The 18,506-nt window shown below is 38.0% G+C and overlaps 1 protein-coding gene across 2 annotated transcripts in view; it reads left to right on the forward strand.

Moving 5' to 3' along the window:
- Positions 1–18,506, forward strand: part of LOC139143582 (dnaJ homolog subfamily C member 13-like) — a 71,058-nt gene that overhangs the window by 18,818 nt on the left and 33,734 nt on the right. For both annotated transcript variants that reach the window (XM_070714027.1, XM_070714028.1), the window contains exons 19-32: positions 94–291; positions 786–878; positions 1,281–1,382; positions 10,914–10,984; positions 11,875–11,920; positions 12,469–12,680; positions 13,237–13,396; positions 14,276–14,440; positions 14,898–15,002; positions 15,195–15,397; positions 15,954–16,038; positions 16,559–16,713; positions 17,094–17,139; positions 17,894–18,048. In XM_070714027.1, the coding sequence (XP_070570128.1) occupies positions 94–291; positions 786–878; positions 1,281–1,382; positions 10,914–10,984; positions 11,875–11,920; positions 12,469–12,680; positions 13,237–13,396; positions 14,276–14,440; positions 14,898–15,002; positions 15,195–15,397; positions 15,954–16,038; positions 16,559–16,713; positions 17,094–17,139; positions 17,894–18,048 (1,796 nt within the window). The remainder of the gene's footprint in view (positions 1–93; positions 292–785; positions 879–1,280; positions 1,383–10,913; positions 10,985–11,874; positions 11,921–12,468; positions 12,681–13,236; positions 13,397–14,275; positions 14,441–14,897; positions 15,003–15,194; positions 15,398–15,953; positions 16,039–16,558; positions 16,714–17,093; positions 17,140–17,893; positions 18,049–18,506) is intronic.

An 18,506-nucleotide genomic window follows, 5' to 3' on the forward strand; every position in this document is an offset into this window, starting at 1 on the left:
TCATGTTTCAGTTTTTGAAATGTTTAAGACATAAAAGAATAGTCAAGAAATCTTCCCCACACTGATGACAATATTCTGTTTCCATGCCAACAGGAAGGAGACAACGAGATAGCAGCAAAGATGCAAGACTTAGCCTTGGCAGAGGGCGCTCTACCACGGCATCTACACTGTGCAATGTTCACTATGAGTGCAGACAATAGAATGCTAGCCAATAGACAACTCAGCAGGCAGTTAGTTGCTCTGTGGATTACTGGACACCCAACAGCCATGAGTTTACTTAGAAGATTAGTGGTAAGTTATGATTAGTTATTAATGGTTACTCTTATCATTATCAATAGAGTGGTCAGGTTAATGTAGTTATCAGTAGTTCATGATATTGAAATGCATTGTGGGTAAAAAGTCAACTTCTCATCACAGCAAGAGTTTGAGATTGTGGTCTCATAGATACTTTTAACACAAATGTAATTGTTATCATGGCAAAAAGTTCTGTTTGATCTTGAAACTGGCTAAACTCATTCATCTTTTCATTATTTGATGCATTTCTGGTGTTAAATTCCTATACAGGTACATTGTATAACCTAAAAGTTTACTTTTGCTTCTGTAATCATATATATTTTACCATAGAAATCTGCCATATTGAAAATAATGCTGGCTGCCTGAGACTATTATGACTCACTTAGGTGGCAAAGTTGTATTTAAGGCACCAAGAATTGCACCAGATTTTCCTGTGTATGTGTGAGTGACATAACATGTGGTAATTTTATTCTCTCCCTGCCTGATTTCAGCCAAGTGGACTGCTGAGCTACTTAGACTCTGATGAACTGGTACCCTTTGAGAAAGACATGCTCCATGTCAGGGACAATGTCAAAGTTGCACAGGTATGTGTGTGTTTTTGCATGTGTGTGACTAGCCATGGATGATTGTGTTTCTGTGTGTGGCGTGTGCATGTATATGAATAGCCATCAATAAGTGTGTTTCTGTGTATGGGTGTGCATGTGTATATGGTCACAGAAATTACCCCTTATAATGTTTTCTTTTTGTGTTTATTACAATGTTTGGATTATCTACCGTGTATTTCAGTGATGCATTTTAATTTATTACCAAAAATGTCATCTAAATGTGAAAAACCACTGGCTTTGATTCAAGAATTTCAAATTTGGAAAGGGTAAAAAAATTTCACAATGGAGAGATTTTATTCCAGATTCATAATAAGCAAACACCCAAATCCTAAGTTTTTTCTATATGATAACTCTCGTTGCCTTCTGCTTTGTTTCCTACAGGACCAGTCTAGCAGAAATCATTTAAACCCACACCTACAGCAAATTGAAAATTTCCTACTACATTGGAAGGCCAAACTTATGCAAGAAAAGAAGAAAAACGATGTAAGATGTGATTTTGTGTTACTTACCTCTGACTCAGACTCTCTGTGTGTTTTTTGACATTTCTTGATAACTTTAGATTTATTGTTATTTTACGACTTATCCGGACACCAAACTTGCTAATTACCCAGCAATGTCGCTGACGACATTGAGACTTTGTTCGGTAATTACCAAAGCACTTCGTTGATTCAAGTTGACACTAGAGTGAAGATCGGGTTGCATTCGCTTCGTTGGTGGCAGGGAGCTGATAAGATAATTTTCACGATGGCATGAACTATTTTGTTACAGGGGTTTATGCACCCCTCAACACTTTTGTATTATACATATAGATATTTCAAAAAAATAACGACCGGTAATAATCAGAAAAAAACTAGTGATGTGTGATTTCCGTGGTCTTCTTCGTTTCAGTACCAAAGATAAATACACACACGTTTGCTCTGCTTTATATGTAACTATTTCAAATGGTTTGTTCGAATTGTCCACTGTGTTCATCGTTCTTTACGCGGCAAAATTCAACGGTTTTTCAGCATAGCATTTCAGCATAGCATTACACGCACCGTCTGCATTTGCCGCTCTCCACACGCTAGTACGCTGTCATTCGCGAGAGAGAGCGTGTGTGTTTGAATCCGTTATTTCCTAGTGCATGGACGGTGACTGCAGCTCTTGGTTCGAAGTTCAGTATGTCTAAGGAAACTGATATAAACGTACGAACGAAGATCGTTGAACTGTCCGCGGACGGAAACAGTATACGTAAAATCTCTAAACTGTTGCATATACCGAAGAGCACAGTGTATGACATCCGGACTCATTTTGAGACAACAGGTTTGGTTCAAGCTTGGAAAAGAGGTAGAAGGCGACGGTCTAAAAGACGACCAGACGTTGTTGAATTTGTTGAGTTTCTGAAATGGAACAAACCATCGATTACTTCCTCGGAAATCCGAAGACAATTACTTCGGCAAGGATTGTGCAATGACGAAAATCTTCCAGGAGTGTGCACGATAAGCAAAATCCTACGCGATGATCTCAATTACTCTTTCAAGCGGATACAGAACGTTGCCAGAGAACAGCAAACGGAGAGAAATTTGCAGAGAATTTTCGAATATATCGACGCGATGTCTCAACTCAACCCTCAAACCGTACATTTCTTCGACGAAACTGGTGTCAAAAAAACAACTGCAAACAGACAATATGGTCACAGTCGAAGGGGACGTCCCGCCGTGGAAGTTCAACGCTACACTTCCGATGTGAATTACACGATCAATCTACTGCACTGTGCGCGTGGAGTAGATCATTTCAATGTTCTCGACGGACCGTCCAACGGACTCGAAATGATTCATTTTTTCGAGGAGGCAATGGAAGTCACCGATGAAGATGGACAGCCTATTTTGATCCCTGGCGACACAGTTGTAATGGACAACTGTGGCTTCCATCACGGCAGATTGGCGGAACCCTATTTGCGCCAACTTTTACAGGAGCGGCAGGTTAATTTGGTATTTCAACCACCGTACTGCCCTGAGTTCAATACTTGTGAGTTGTGCTTTCGGTCCATCAAAGGATATCTGCGTAAACATGACATTTTCGCCGTAGAGTTCACCGAAACTGCCATCATTGAAGCAGTTTCTGAAATCACACCACAGATGTCTCGAAATTTGTTCAGATGTTGCGGATTTCCACTCTTTTGAAACCTGTGCAGACTTGCAGTGTATGTGTAACAAATAGTTAGGGCATATTTAGCCCTGCGTACGATGCTGTGTGTTCCGCTACAGCTAATAGCCCCGGGGCTATTCATATCGGGCTATTAGCTGTAGCGGAACACACAGCATCGTACGCAGGGCTAGGGCATATTTAGCCGCGCTATCTCAGGAAGAGACGAGAATGTGAACATGTTCCGTAATGCTCGCGTCACATACTGATTACGCTCGACTCGATGTTGTTTCAAAGCTTGTGATGAGAATAAATTTGTCATTGACATGACAAAGTATTTTAATTGTAATAATTTCGTTTGGTTTCGTTTTGGTTGAAATAAAGGCAGTGTTACTGCTTCACATTAAAAATGTTCCATATCTCGATCCTAAATTTGCACTCCCCTCCCACCTTGGATGTTACATGTATTTTACGTCCATGTCCATTCACACAGAACCACTCATCACATGTCATAGAGTACACTTATAAAGCACTTGATAAAATAGAGAGAAGGAACAACCTTTTAATGAAAAAAAAAACCCAGATAAACATTGACTAATACAACAAAAAACTCCGTTACCAGTTTACAGGTAGAGAAACACACTGGATTTACATCCGGATACTTTTGAGAATGTGGATATCTGAACTATGTAAAATGCCTATTGTAGTATTGTATACGACTACAAGTGACTCTTTCGACAAGAAATTGAAAACGAAACACGCTTAGTAAATACAACATGTAAAAACTCCTCCAACAAAACTCAACAACTTCAATAATAATAGCCTTTATAAAGAAATGAACCTTGTCTGTCAAAAGCACATAACCCAGCTCTCGTCCCACAAAAGTGCGACTTCGTTGAACAGTATATTACACATCGCGAACAACCACGTGAGAATGAACTTGATCAACTGAGACGCAGCGCTTGTTTTTCTATTTTGGTACCGTAGTTGGTGTCTGATTCTGAAGGAGCAACGCGGCCTCAAACAGTGCGTTATTTGACGTATTTTCATTAGCTCCATCACTGTTGTGAGATACATTCGTTATGGTTGGCGGTGTTTGGGGCTCTGGTTGGGGCGCAGTGTTAGTACGCGTCTCCGTCAACCGATCTCGTCCTAATTGTCGTTGATAATCACTTGACCCCACTTCGGACGTATTACCCGTGTTGTCAGTAAACTGACGAACAGCAGTCATCGTTTCGCTGGTGCGACTCTGAAGCTGGTTGTCGCGGGGACGGGACGGCATTGGAAATGAACTCAAAATTTCTGGGGCCCGAGGTTGGGGATTTTCGACAAACTGACTACCCATTACGTTCCCAGTATTTTGATGTCCAGGGCCTTGTCGTGGCAAAACACCCATTCTATAGCCTGGATAAATTCCCTCCCGAAAAGGCATTGGCGATGGTCTTGTGGGCGGGATAACTTGCATGGGCCGATGAAAGTAGTCAAATTGAGAGTGAATAGCTGTTGGCGGCGACATGTATCCTACTGGTGTATGGAAGCCGTACGGATACCATGGTGGAGTGTAGGGATAGAAATTGGGATCGTCTCGACTTGCAAAATTCCGATCGGGTTTCGATTTTCGCCGAGGTACAACTTCGTCTTCATCCGATGAGGACGGCAAATTGGCGTCATTTGCACAGGTCTTATCGCTGGGAGGCGGACGGGCGACGGCTTTGCAGGTACTCCTGAGACTTTTTTTGGTGCGCTTGCCCGTGCAGCTTGCTTTCATTTCAACATCAGAAACTACATTGTCTTCACCACTCTTCACAGGAGATGCTGATGAAAATGAAACATGTAAGCTTAGTTGAGTAATCTGTCAGACAAAATAGTTCTTGACAACCGTGTGAACTGACACATTCAAAAAACAAACATCTTTCCGAGGCGAGGCTGATATATACGTACAAGTAAAATACACTTTCCGCGGCAGATTTGCCAACTTTTTTGCGTTGCCATCTAAAATGGTTATAAAAAACATGAAAGGTACTTACTCATTAAAATGTTGTAAATTTTAGTGCAAGACTCTTCATCCGATTTAGTAATAGTGTCGTTTTCTAACTTCATGAGCTTCATCTGTTCTTTGATAACTCTAGAAAATTCTTCCCGATCAGCTTGAATGGTCGAAGGAGCAGGAATGTTCTTCGCTTTGTTGTTATAACCTTGCCTCAAAATACTGATATCACGCTGGAGTGAGACTTTTCCCGACTGGGTTCGGCAACTGTAACGTTCTGGGAAGGCGGCAATCATTCTCGGTGTTAACGTGGTAGTGAACACACTTGTTGATCTGCTTTGAAAGTCGTGAAGTTGTTTTACTTCGTCTTCTTTTAGTGCTATGTCCTTCGTCAGTTGGCTTTCTTTTTCTTTGAGTTTCTTTATCGGGCCATAAAGTCGTGTTTATGTTTATCCTGCCGGCCACAGAATATATATCCCTTGCATGGCTCGCCGAGAAGGCACCCTTCACTATTCCTGTTGCCGGTGGATTTGTGACCACGGCGATGACATAGGTTACACGTGCTCCTCAGGTTGCGTCCAACTGGTTTAGCTTCAGTTACCGGCCTGTTCATTTCATTTTTCTGAGCGATTACGGCAACTTTTTCATTCTTTAGTGAAGCTAATTCATCGAGAAGTTCATCTTCCTTTTTTTCCTTCCACTTTTTGGACTGAATTTCTTTCTCGAACTGAGGACCAAGTTCTCTAGCGCGTACACTTCGTCCACTTCCGCTTTCTGTGTGCTCGTCACTTTGATATTCACTGATGCGGGATCGAGCTTCACGTTTGTCTGTCTTGCCGACCATGTGACCTGCCGCTGGAGAACAGCCTTCACTTACGAGAAGTTTCAGTCGTAGATAATCCGCGTTTGGGATCGGTACAGCACATCTGTAAGCATCTTGCAAATCGTAATCATTGTCACTTAGTGTGATGACAGTTCCTTCGTCATTTACATACTGTAATTGAAAGGTCGCACCTTGGAGAGATGGTATTTTCTCGGCTATGAACGTCAAAAGATCGGTGTAACTTTTGAAATTTTCCTCAGTGTATACCTGCCGCGTTCTCCCACGATAAGATATTTGAAACTGATACATGATGTTTCCAGGAAATATGAAGTGTTGAAGTATGCATGCGATGAGTGTGAGACACACCAAAGTCAGAAGTTTACCGCTCAAAATTTGAAGTGAAAGCTCAGTGGGTAGATCTTTGGAAACTGACCATTCTCAATGTAGGAGGTTTTGGGACAAGTTTGGCAGAAATGCCTTTATTCGTTTTTACAAAGTATTTCAGTATCAAAATGAGGACACAAAAACAATTTTATACGGATGCAACTACTTTTATTTTGTTTTTATAATGTTATTACTATTATTTAGTGCATAAAACTATCTCGTAAACATTGCTTTATTCCCAAGTGCTGTGTGGTTCATCAACCCCTGTAACAAAATAGTTTATGCCATCGTGAAAATTATCTTATCAGCAGCTGCATACTCCCTGCCGCCCATGAAGCGAATGCAACCCGATCTTCACTCTGGTTTCAAGTTGAATCAACGAAGTGCTTTGGTAATTACCGAACAAAGTCTCAATGTCGTCAGCGACATTGCTGGGTAATTAGCAAGTTTGGTGTCCGGATAAGTCGTAAAATGACAATAAAACACAGCTCCGCTGTCAGTGATGTGGAGCTTATCAAATAGGTGGTTGTCCATTGTCGTCTGGCATACAATGTCTGTCGTAAGTCAACTTTTTGTATTGAAAGCTTCTTCTTGAAAACTGCTAGTTCAACTTCTTTTATATTTAGTATACAGGTCCCTATGGATGACCTCATTCAGTTTCGTTGAAATGGTGATGAAATTTGCATATGCAAATTGTTAGGGCCAGTGTTTTACTTTTTGGTCAGAACATAGTTTTCTCTATACCACTAGTCTTACAGCTTTGAAATTCTTTATGTAGCTTCTTAGGGATACCCTTATAAGGTTATGAAAAATTAGCATAAAATTTTCATACATTTCTTCGGCACAAAGTTCATTATGTTATGAGTGAATACCACAATCAGTAGCCTGGACTACATTACATCTTATAATGCATATCTGGAGGTAGCTCACTCTTTGCGTCCAATGGGAAGACACACCATTTGACTAACCTGTGTCAAAGAAATTTTCAGCAATTTTCTCTAGCCATGTCAGTTTTCTTTGAATTTAATTTTGGGTTGCTTTATATATGGTGGGGTCCGCTAGGTCACTTGTCGTGTATCTTTCTAATAAAGCTAATGTTTCACGTAATGATAAACCTGGTGTCAGTACACATAATGTAATGTAAGGTTCTCTTTATGTCTTCTGTGTGGTATGCTCTTGTTTAATGTTCACGATGTGTCCTGGTGTATCTTAATTAGTAAGCACCGAAGTTGAAAGAGTTCACTTTCGCTCTTAGCTTTATGCACGGAAACTTTAAACATCAGGAGTCACTATGCAAAATTTGTCACAAGTTAAACATCTCACCCAATATTTACTGACATTTGAAATTCAAATGGCCGCCTTCCCAGTGTTAACTCTGTGGGGAAAAATATGAATTTTTTATTTTCACAAAAATAAGCCATGAGTTACTCCTTGAGCTTCAAAATGAGTCCCTACAGGAGGTAGACCAAAATAGCTTTGTAAAAGTTTCAGAGTCCGAACATCTGTCCACGAGGCACATCCAACCTTAACTGTGTTAATATGTATCTCTTCATATTGCATGAAGTCTTCTAGCATTTCATAATACTCGGATATGGGTAGTTGTTGTTTCAATCATTATTGGTCAACAATTGGTTTACAAAGATTTAATCTCAGTCTTTGAGACAAGGAAATCTAATGCTACTTTCATCAATTCAAACTATTCAGTTCAGCATTTCTATGTGACAGCTATTGTACCATTCAAAGAGAATTGAAATAATGTCATAGCTAGTATAAGTTCTACTCATGAATTTTCAGTGTATTTATGCCAGCCTAATGACAGCACAAGCAAATAGCACAGAATTTTGAAAGAACAATAATTTAATTTTGTACCAGTTTTCATTCTTTGAGGAAATTTAGCAAGTTACACAAAAACCCCAGAGTGTCATGATGTCCCAGGAGTGTTGATGAAATTAATTTATAATGACCAGATGACATTATAGTATTGTAAATTTGATCTCTGAGACAAGACTACTAATAGTGGGAAAGTCAATCTTTTCTCTGTGTTTAGCTAATGTACATGTATGTTGTGTTTTGTTGTGTTGTTATTGTGCAGTGTAACTGTGTTGTCATATCAACTGGTAAGGAGGGTAAATAAAGGAGGGTCACTACTCCAGTAATATACTTCCGAGGTCAATAATACCTCATAACCCACTCTTCAGGGTCGATATCCTAACAGAGAGGTCAATATCACGTGATAATGCACCTTGCCTGTATACTGACCTTCTGACACTATCTTTTACTTCACACCTTTCACTATGGTGGCAGCTTTCTCCTTCAGTAAGTAACAATGCCTAGCATGCACTTTCCGTCCTTCAAAGAAATTAACCCTTTGAGCACTGTAGTTTTTTCCCAAAAATTATCAGGGCAACATTTTCCAATTTTATGAATTTTTTCTGTAATTTTTTTCCAAGATTTTGGACCAAATGGACAAAAAAATTTTATAGGCTACACTTTTCGACCAAAAGTTTGGTAAAATCACAAAAAAATTGTCTAGATCTGAAAGAAATTGTTTTGCATTTTATAAGGCAACAAATATCGACTTTGGCACTCAAAGGGTTAAGTTACAGGGAATCAACCAATTGGTTATGGAGTAAGGCATTCATGTATATTTTATGCACATGGAAATTTAATATCTTGTTACTCAGAGATATGCAAATATTATATTTTGTTTCTCATGCATAATTATATTTTAATATTCACATTTTTTTGATTCATTGAATTTTTCATTGGTACCTTTTTCCTATTGACAGTACATTTAGTTCCATATGTTTGATACTGAAGTTCTTTCCATAAATATGTTCATTATTTCCCGCCTCATAAAGCAACCATTTTTTTACAAATTTCCTTCTAAACGTTACCTCCACCAGAGAAATCAAGTGGTCTACCTAAAATGTCTGTATTCACTGTATAAATTTCACTTCCTGACTGTATATGCACAGCTGTAATCATTTTTCAATCATCTCAATTCTGATTGAGTGGCAAATTGTAAGCAGCGCATGCCCTACACCAAGGCAAGTTTCCATAGATACTGCCGTAGTTTTAACATCCAAGATCTGTTTTTCCATTCAGCGTTATTAACACTGCTACATGTCGTTCATGTATTTTTCTCTCTTTCTCTCTCATCGCCCTTCACGCTGATCATATAAATGTCACAGAATATGCCGGTGAGTGGATGGGTCATGTAGCGTTGGCTCTAAAATCATATAAATCTTGTCATATACACTGTATCATGTCTTTTTACGATTTCAGCATTCAGAAAAAATGCAAGTGCATGCAAACAATGCCTGCAGTGTATCATATCAGTATTTGTTGAAATTTAAAATCAACCTTTCTTGAAGGAGTAACATGTCATCAGTCACATTGTACATCCCCCTGATACTTTTATTTTATGCATGGATACAGAAAATGAAGCATATTTTTACTCATGTATTTAAAGTGACAGCCACAATCAGATTCATATTTCTTGACAAAGAATTTGTAATTTCTGTAACTTTTTTTACTTATCTAATGTTACGATACAATTTTCATCACTACAAATGCAGGTTTGAGTTGAAACTACAAAGAAAATTGAAAATGAAAATTGTTGAGAAATTGTAATAATTGTAGTAATCTTCACCTCTGGGAATGTGTTTGAATCAGCGTTTAAAAAATCTATTAATCAATTCCTGTCCAAAGTGCGGTGGCAAATGCAAACGAAAGTTACTCTGTGAACCACATCAGAGAGCAGCACTGCACCACAGATTGTACGAGATTTGAATGGACAATAATTGTATACATGTACCTTTGAAAACAAGTCCTAAATATGGCCTCTATGTATCAAATTGTAGACACTTTAAAATCAGAATACAAGTGTCGCTGAGTGCATTAGTAATTAAGAGTAGGACACTCATGGTGCATGCAAGCTAACATTTATAATACTACATAGTCATGCAACATTTTCATCAACAAGCATGTATCATTTTCACCGAGTGTGTCAATTTCTAATAGCAGAATCAGTGTCTGCCATGATTTATCAACGTTTTGAAATACGCATACTATCACGTATCTGAGATGTGTATTACCGGTAGTTTCATCGGGATGCCAAGTGACACATCAGCCAAAAAGTTTAAATGCCCGTCGGTTTTCGGTATTCTTATTAAAGGTATTATAGGCAAAATGATGACTGCAGAACTTAAATTATGAATTAGAGTCATTCACTTGACACTGACTTTTAGAGGCCATTGTTACTGTCAACCAAATTTTGAACTTTGAATGGCCGGCATCAGAACAGAATTGCTAAATCTGAATCAGGGAAAGAATATGATGTTTGTTGCATGTACTCTTACCTGTCACCGATGTGATATTCTGAAGCTATTCTGCAAAACATATGTTTGTCTCCCATCATCAATGAACAGCTTTTTGCACGTCCTTTAGACCACGAGAGCTTCAGCAAAAAATGCTTCAAAATGTGCGGCATGTCTTTCTAAACTTTGACTTTTCTGTACATCCAGTTGCCAAGTACTACACAGTGGTGTGGGAAATATTGGGATGTGGTGGAGCAAATGCTGTGTGTAGGAGCTGCACAACAAATCATGTGTTTCTGTGTTTGTGTTCATGTGATCTGTTCTCCTGACAAGTAATATTTGATTGTTGTGATTTCTGATGTTTTCAATTTCAGAAACCCATTGTACTTAGAAAGAGAAGACAAAGGATAAAAAGTGAAGCCAATTGGCTGTTATTTTACTACAAGTAAGCAGCTTCCCGTAAAATCTCTGTGTCAGCTTCAATACGTATTTTGAACAGGACGTTTTTGGCATACCTCGGGCATTTCTCATAAATAAATGTGAACATGTCACATAGGATAATGTTAATTGTACCATATTTGTTTGATTATAGTACCCATGGTCAGGGACACAAAACATGGCTATTTGTGCTCTCACATGTACACAGACAGCTCAACATCATTGAGTGACCTGGACAAGCTAGCTCAACTACCGTGATAAAATTGCCTTGAAACATGGCTCAGTGAAGACATTTCAAAATCCATAGTTGGTCAATCAGTCACAGCTTTACGTTTCAAGGTTTACCGTTACCTTTTACAGCTTTATCTTTCAAGTCATACTTTTGTCAATTTCTCAATTACTTTAATATTAGAGCTGAACTAGGAAAGAGTCTTGTACACGGATATACAGCATTTTCAAACATTCCCTAAAGTGGGATGGGGCTCATACAGGGGCAAGCTTACAATACTTGGATCAATACTGTTATATGACACTGTGTGATACTTGCATTTTTCAGTTCTGCCAAATTTCCTCCTGTAAGTGGGGTGATAAATGCTTTTCTGAACCGTCTCAGTGAGTCATGCTCTCATGAAGGATCTTAGAAAAGTTGTGACTCAAATTTATGGAAACTATGCTTGAGTGTCTCCCACTGTTACTGTGTCCATCCAATGAAGACTTTAAACTTATGTTGGCAAGGATGTACTTAATTTAGAACTCTTGGCTTACTTGAGAACACCTTCAACTTCAATCACAATCAATACTCTTTCCTGTCACTTTCCATCGCTAAATCTACTTATCATCATATTATAAATATTTCTTACCAAAATAAGAATGATATAATGTCTGATTTACTTACAGATTCAATCAAGACCATGCCAAGTCAAACCTTATATGGAATCATAAGGTAAGTCATTCAAAAGTTTCTTATCATTCAAGTTTAAGGCAGTACGCACCTCAAAATTGAAAGACTTGAACTTTTGCTCAAACTTTCACTCAGGAACTTTGAGCCATTCCCTCTTGAAATCAAGAATAAAAATCAAAGACTCACCATACAAAATTTGGTACAAGAGGAAAAAATTACCCAATATTTCCCTGGAACTTGAAATCAAAATGGTCACCTTTCCTATGTTAACTCTATGGTGAAAAAATTGAATTTTCGATTTTACAAAGATAAGCTTGTGAAAACTTCCAATTACTCAATGAGCATTAAAATGAGCCCCCCACAAGTAGTCGGCCGAGGAAAAATTGCAAAAGTTTGAGAGTTTGAATATCTGTCCCCGAGATGCCTTCTACCTGAGGAGGCAGACAATTTCCACCAGTGCATTCATGGCCAAGTTACAAAGTCAAGGAGTCAAAGATACAAAGTTTTTCACCGATCTGAACTGAATTTAATGTTTGTGGTGGGTGATTAAGACGTGATCAGGTTATTTATTTATCTCAATTATGTTCCAGACTCGTGAAGAATTACGAGATGCCTTGGAAGCTGAAATGAGAGCATTCAATGTGGACAAAGATCTCGGAGGAAAACACATGATTTCGTGGAATCATGCCGAGTTTGAAGTCCGCTACGAGTGCCTTTCTGAAGAAATTAAAATTGGTGACTATTATTTACGACTTTTGCTGGAAGAAGATGAAAATGAAGAAACTCGTGCAATAAAGAGATCGTGAGTAATCAAACACTGCAGTCAGTCCCAGATGGCCTCTAGAGGGCGCCATCTGAAACTTCCTCTATTTGTGTTCCATACCAGCCATATACAAATCGGGCAGTCTTCACAAGCAATTAAACATTTAAGACAAGAAAGACTTTCTGATTATTAGTCCTTCAGGGAAAACACTCTCATGGAGATGACAGTCAAAGTAGTGGTTAAATTACAACGCAGTTTTTGATTTTATTTTGATGATAGATTTGAGCGTCACTTCCACTCATGCAGAAGTAAATTAAAATAGTTTGATGGAACTCTGTTGACATTTTGGGTCATAGAGCGTGATTTTTTTGGGGGTGAATTAGTAGCAGAAGCATGAGACATAAGGTATCAGGGGTTGGTGCCAAAGATACTGTTAGACATATCTTCAAAATTCATTACAGTGTAAAATATTTCTATACGATGTTATATAGACAGTCCTGTTGACATACTCAGAATGTTGAAAAAGTTAAATAGTTCTATATCATCTGAAGTACCAGTATTATTCTACAAATGTTTGTATAATTCTCGTTTATAGGTATGAATTTTTCAATGACTTATATCATCGCTTTCTGCTGACCAACAAAATCCCAATGAAATGTATGTGTTTACAAGCAATGACAGTAGTCTATGGCAGATGTTACGAGGAAATCGGTGCCTTCAATGATACCAAGTACATTGTAGGAATGTTGGAAAGGGTAAGTCAAGTGATAAGTACCTTGGTAGAGGAAAATTAAAGGTAAGGGCCAGTAGCTGTAAATTTTGATAATTTTTTCATCGTTGTTGATTTTGATATCACCGGCAGTTTCTTGTTCTACTCCCAAAAGCATGTTGAAATACACAGTATTCAGCTTGTCAACTCAGCCTGTACATGTGTAGACTGGTTACAGTATTGTTGACAAGTGACTTTTAGTGTGGACTTAAATTCAAATTTAAAAAGTAACTCTGCAATTTACATGTTAGATGCTGTGTGGGTTGGCAGGGGGGGGGGGGGTGATGGGGGAAGTTGCGGTTGACATACAAAGTATTAAATCGTTGAAAATCACCAAAGTTACAGCTACTGGCCCCTAACAAAAGGCTGAGAAGATATTAGGATATTGAAATGATGTTGTGATATTGTGTTATTTAGATACAAGTACCACTTAACCATGCTACGAAAAAACATCTGCATTTTATATCTCAGATTAAGTTAGAGTATGTGAGTTAAATTTTAATTGTAAATATTCATTTCTCAGTGCAGCAATAAGTATATCAATTGTGAAACTTAAAAAGTCATTTAAGATAGCTGGTCAGTGGTTCCACGCAGTAGATTTTATGTTCCTCTGCTCACCTGAGTATGTTTGGCTCTGGCCTTGCACAGACAAGGTCACAGTCTCTTGTACAGACAAGGTCACAGTCTTCTGACATGGTGTTAGTGACATTTGTCTCATATGAGGTGTGATGTTCTCTCAAATTAATAGCCAGATACATATACAAGAACTGCAGGCTGGACAAACAGCTTTCCAGAACAAAATGAAAATCCGTATCTTGCAAAGACAAAACCAGATTTATGGTTTCATCTCTTTGTATCATTGCAGTGCACAGACAGGCTGGAAAGAGATCGACTGATTCAGTTTCTGAACAAACTCATCTTGAGCAGAAGAAACGTCAAAGAACTAATGGATGCTAACGGCATCAAGATCCTTGTTGATCTGCTGACGTTGGCTCATCTACATACCAGTAGAGCTACTGTACCATTACAGGTGAGAACATGCTATGTGACACATAATAGAAACATAATCCATAGATGGGATCATGCTGTGTGACTTGTAACAGAAATATATGTGAGAGCATGCCATGAAACACATGACAAAAACATATTGTGTAGTTGAGAACATGCTATGTGACACAAAACAGAAACACTCTACAAGTTTGAACATGATGGAAACATACTGTATTGGTGAGGAAAGTGCTATGTGACACATACAAATTGAATACTGGTAAAAACATAACAGAAACATACTGTGTAGGTGAAAACGCAGTGTTATCGAAATCTGCACTTTGAATCAATTGGTTTTGTCATCCAAACTACAGCAGATCAATTATTATGTGATTATGAATTCAGATAACAATTACATGGAACATCCACTGTCATATATTGGTATTGAAGGGATCATTATTTTAACATTGTTGACTTAAGATCTCACCATTTGATTTCAGTCCAATGTGATAGAAGCTGCACCTGACACAGAAAGAGACACAGAAAAAGAATGGTATTTTGGAAATGTTGAGAAAGAAAGACTTGGACCGTACAGCTTCAAGGAGGTAGGCATTTATCATACAGTACAATCTTGGTTGTCATGGAAGTTCTGTAAGAGAAGAAAATTTGTATTTTGTTTACAATGATACCTACTTTCAAATGATGATGCTAGAACTGATTACAAGTTGTGTAAAACATACTGCGATCAACTCCTACTCTTTTTATTAATTTTTGTTACGTCTTTGCCATTGTGATAGATGAAGGAATATTGGAAACAGAATGTCTTAACACCCAAGACTAGGTGTTGGGCCCAAGGCATGGATGGCTGGAGACCCTTGCACACTATACCACAGTTGAAATGGTGTCTGTTTGCGACGGGGCAGGCAGTCATGAATGAAAGCGACCTTGCAACGCTGATATTAAATATGCTAATCAAGATATGCGAGTATTACCCAAGCAGGTACGCTTTACCGAGCTAGAAATTGCTTACTTATCTACTGTTAAGTATTTAAATACTTTTCCCTCGCTGTTGCCAGCATTTTGGTACTGTCTCTGTGAAATTTAGATCAGTTGTCCATGTTGGATACGACATAATGTTTTGTAAAGTAAGGTAGGATTGCATGCATGATCATATATTTTCATCATTCGTACTTGAATTGTTAAGCTATCCTTTACACAAAAGACTTTCTCCATACTGGACACTGTCACTAAGGGCAGACATCAAAACATGTGGGAGGAACAGTTTCAATATCGAAATTCAATGAAACCTGCATGAATTTATTTCATACATCAGCAAGATTTCTGGCGGTGTATTTGCTCAGTATATAAATGCAATGCATGAATCTATGCCTTGCACTGACATCAAAGTCTAATGCATCTATTCTATTTACCTTTTCCACACCATGGTATGGCCCAAACCCATTGTTATCAATGGTGAATTTGGACCTGTTCACAGGGAATTAGGGGTGAACAGGTGTAAATCAGATATGTATATGACATTTATGTTTCGTTGACAGGGATCCTGATGGTGCTATAGTTCGACCTCTGCCAAGACCAAAGCGTATTTTGTCAGAAGCAACATGCCTACCACATATAGTGCAGGTTAGGACTTTACTGAGTCAACTCAATATGAATTACATGCAGTGAGCAACTTGCTACAAAATATGTCTGCGTAGTGAAATTTAGGAAATATATGTTAAATGAAGTGAAGTTTCTGTTGCTCAATTGCTTTTGATCTCAAATTTATCAAAAACCTTTCTAAACCATTTGTAACCAAAACGTAAAGTTGTCAAACCACTTATTGTGATTCAGGTAGATTATAAGTCACATTTCTTTTTATAGAAATGGAGGTTTATTTTTATTCTGACGGCTGAACATTTCCTACGCCCAACAGGTCTCATATTACTCCATCCACCATTTTACCCCAGTAATTTGGTATGGTCCCTGAGTTTTCTGTTGTCTTGGTTGACCGTGTATTAAAGGGTAGATGTTTCCTTGAGCATGATTGCACATATTTTCAGACAACTTGATATGAAGGAATGAAATAATGATAAAGCTCAAAATATTACTGTCAGCTTGATCTTGTTCGTAATTCATTCTTTATGTCCATCTGTTTTCACAGTTGCTGTTGACCTTTGACCCAGTGCTGGTAGAGAAAGTGGCTCTGTTGCTGTACCTTGTAATGTTTGACAACCCACAGTTACCAAGGCTGTACTTGACTGGAATTTTCTTCTTCATTCTCATGTACACGGGCTCCAATGTCCTTCCAGTCGGCAGGTATGGATTATTTTTTGAGATACCAGCTTCCCCAAAATTGCAGTTTTTCCCATTTGAGATCCAGATGCTCTATACAATTGTGACAATAAAACTTTATAGTACTGGATACACACAGTTATTGGCAAAATATTCAACCAACGTTTGCAATTTCCCTGTTAGCTTCACAACACAGAAAGATAAATTATTATACAGCCTGGATGCAACCCTCATGATGATCAAAGCAGTATATTGTTCATGTACCAATTGGCAAACAAGCAAGATCGTCATCGTATATCCATATCATAATTGTTGAGTTTAAAGCGCATGGAAGTTGAAGATTTTTTCGCTATCTTGAGATCAACCAATCAAAAATAATGAATTTTGTGAACTTGATTTTGCAGGTTTCTTCAATATACACATCTCAAACAAGCTTTCCGTGCTGAGGAGGTACGTTTTTCATGGGTTGATGTGTTTTGTTGTTTGATGATCAATTGGGACCAGACGGAAACATGGAAAATGATTTGTTTATTAAAAAGTGTGCACCTCAAAACTGAAAGTTTTCAACATTTGCTGATACTTAGCTCAGGGAATTTTTACACTGTTGTCTTTCATAATCAAGAATAAAAATCAAGGATAAATGTGCAAAGTTACATTCAGAGGAAAACGTTACCAAAAATTTACCGATATTTAAAAATCAAAATGGCTTCTATACACTATGTTTACTCTATTGGAAAAACATTAAGTGTTCAAGTTTCACAAAAACAAGAAGGTGAAAACTTCATCTACTCTACGAGCTTCAAAATCAATCCACTCAAGCATTAGACTGAAATAGTGTCGTAAAAATTGAAGTGTGTGAAAAATTGTCCTCTCAGCACGTTCTACTTTACGGGATTTCTTTGATATAGGAAGATAACACAGATGTAACAGCAAGTTGGTACTACTACTATGACAAAATAAACTTGCTGAGATTAGGAGTAGAATTGAATTCAGACTGAACCATAACACAGCTTACCAGGGTATGGTTAAAACTATGGCTGCCTGCAAGTTAACTTTTTGGTCTTTTACAGTGTCACTGACACAAAGCAAAATAATAAGTTTTGTGAACATAATATATGACTGCTCATAGATATATACATTTTAACTACAGTACGTGGATTGATTTAGCTGTTTTACTGTCATGTCTGTTTTTTTTCACTTACAGAACAAGAGTTCTGATATTATGCAGAGGAGTGTGCTTGGACCACTGTTGCCAGAAGCAATGGTTCATTACCTTGAAAACCACGGGGCAGATAAGTTTGCTGAGATTTACCTTGGAGAGTTCGACACTCCAGAAGCGATATGGAGTAGTGAGATGAGGTGAGTCAGATGATGAGATGAACTGAAAGATGGTTGATGTGTGTCAGTTCTTGGTTTTTGTTTTTTAGCATGCTGGGTCCTTTATTGAATTTCTCCCATTGCCACTGTAATTACCAAGAATTATTATCATAAATTTTCTGCTATAGTAGATACAACAAGACATGAATATTGACTGTTGCTGACTTTCAACAAATTTCTTCTGAATTACATCTGGCTTTTTGCATGGTTACCACCCTTAAAATGTAATTTTTTTATAGTTGTGTTAAAATTTTAATGCTAACAAATTTCCATTTTCACCGGTCTTGCCCCAATTATTTCCACAAGCTTTGTGCAAAGTAAATATTTATTCTTGCCCCATATACTATGGTATAAAATCTATGATCATAATATTTGTATGTTTAACCCTTTCACCACCATGGTTTGGTCCAAACCCATTGTTATCAATGGTAAGTGTGGAC

This window comes from Ptychodera flava, chromosome 11, assembly GCF_041260155.1.
Source record: "Ptychodera flava strain L36383 chromosome 11, AS_Pfla_20210202, whole genome shotgun sequence".
Lineage (NCBI taxonomy): Eukaryota > Metazoa > Hemichordata > Enteropneusta > Ptychoderidae > Ptychodera > Ptychodera flava.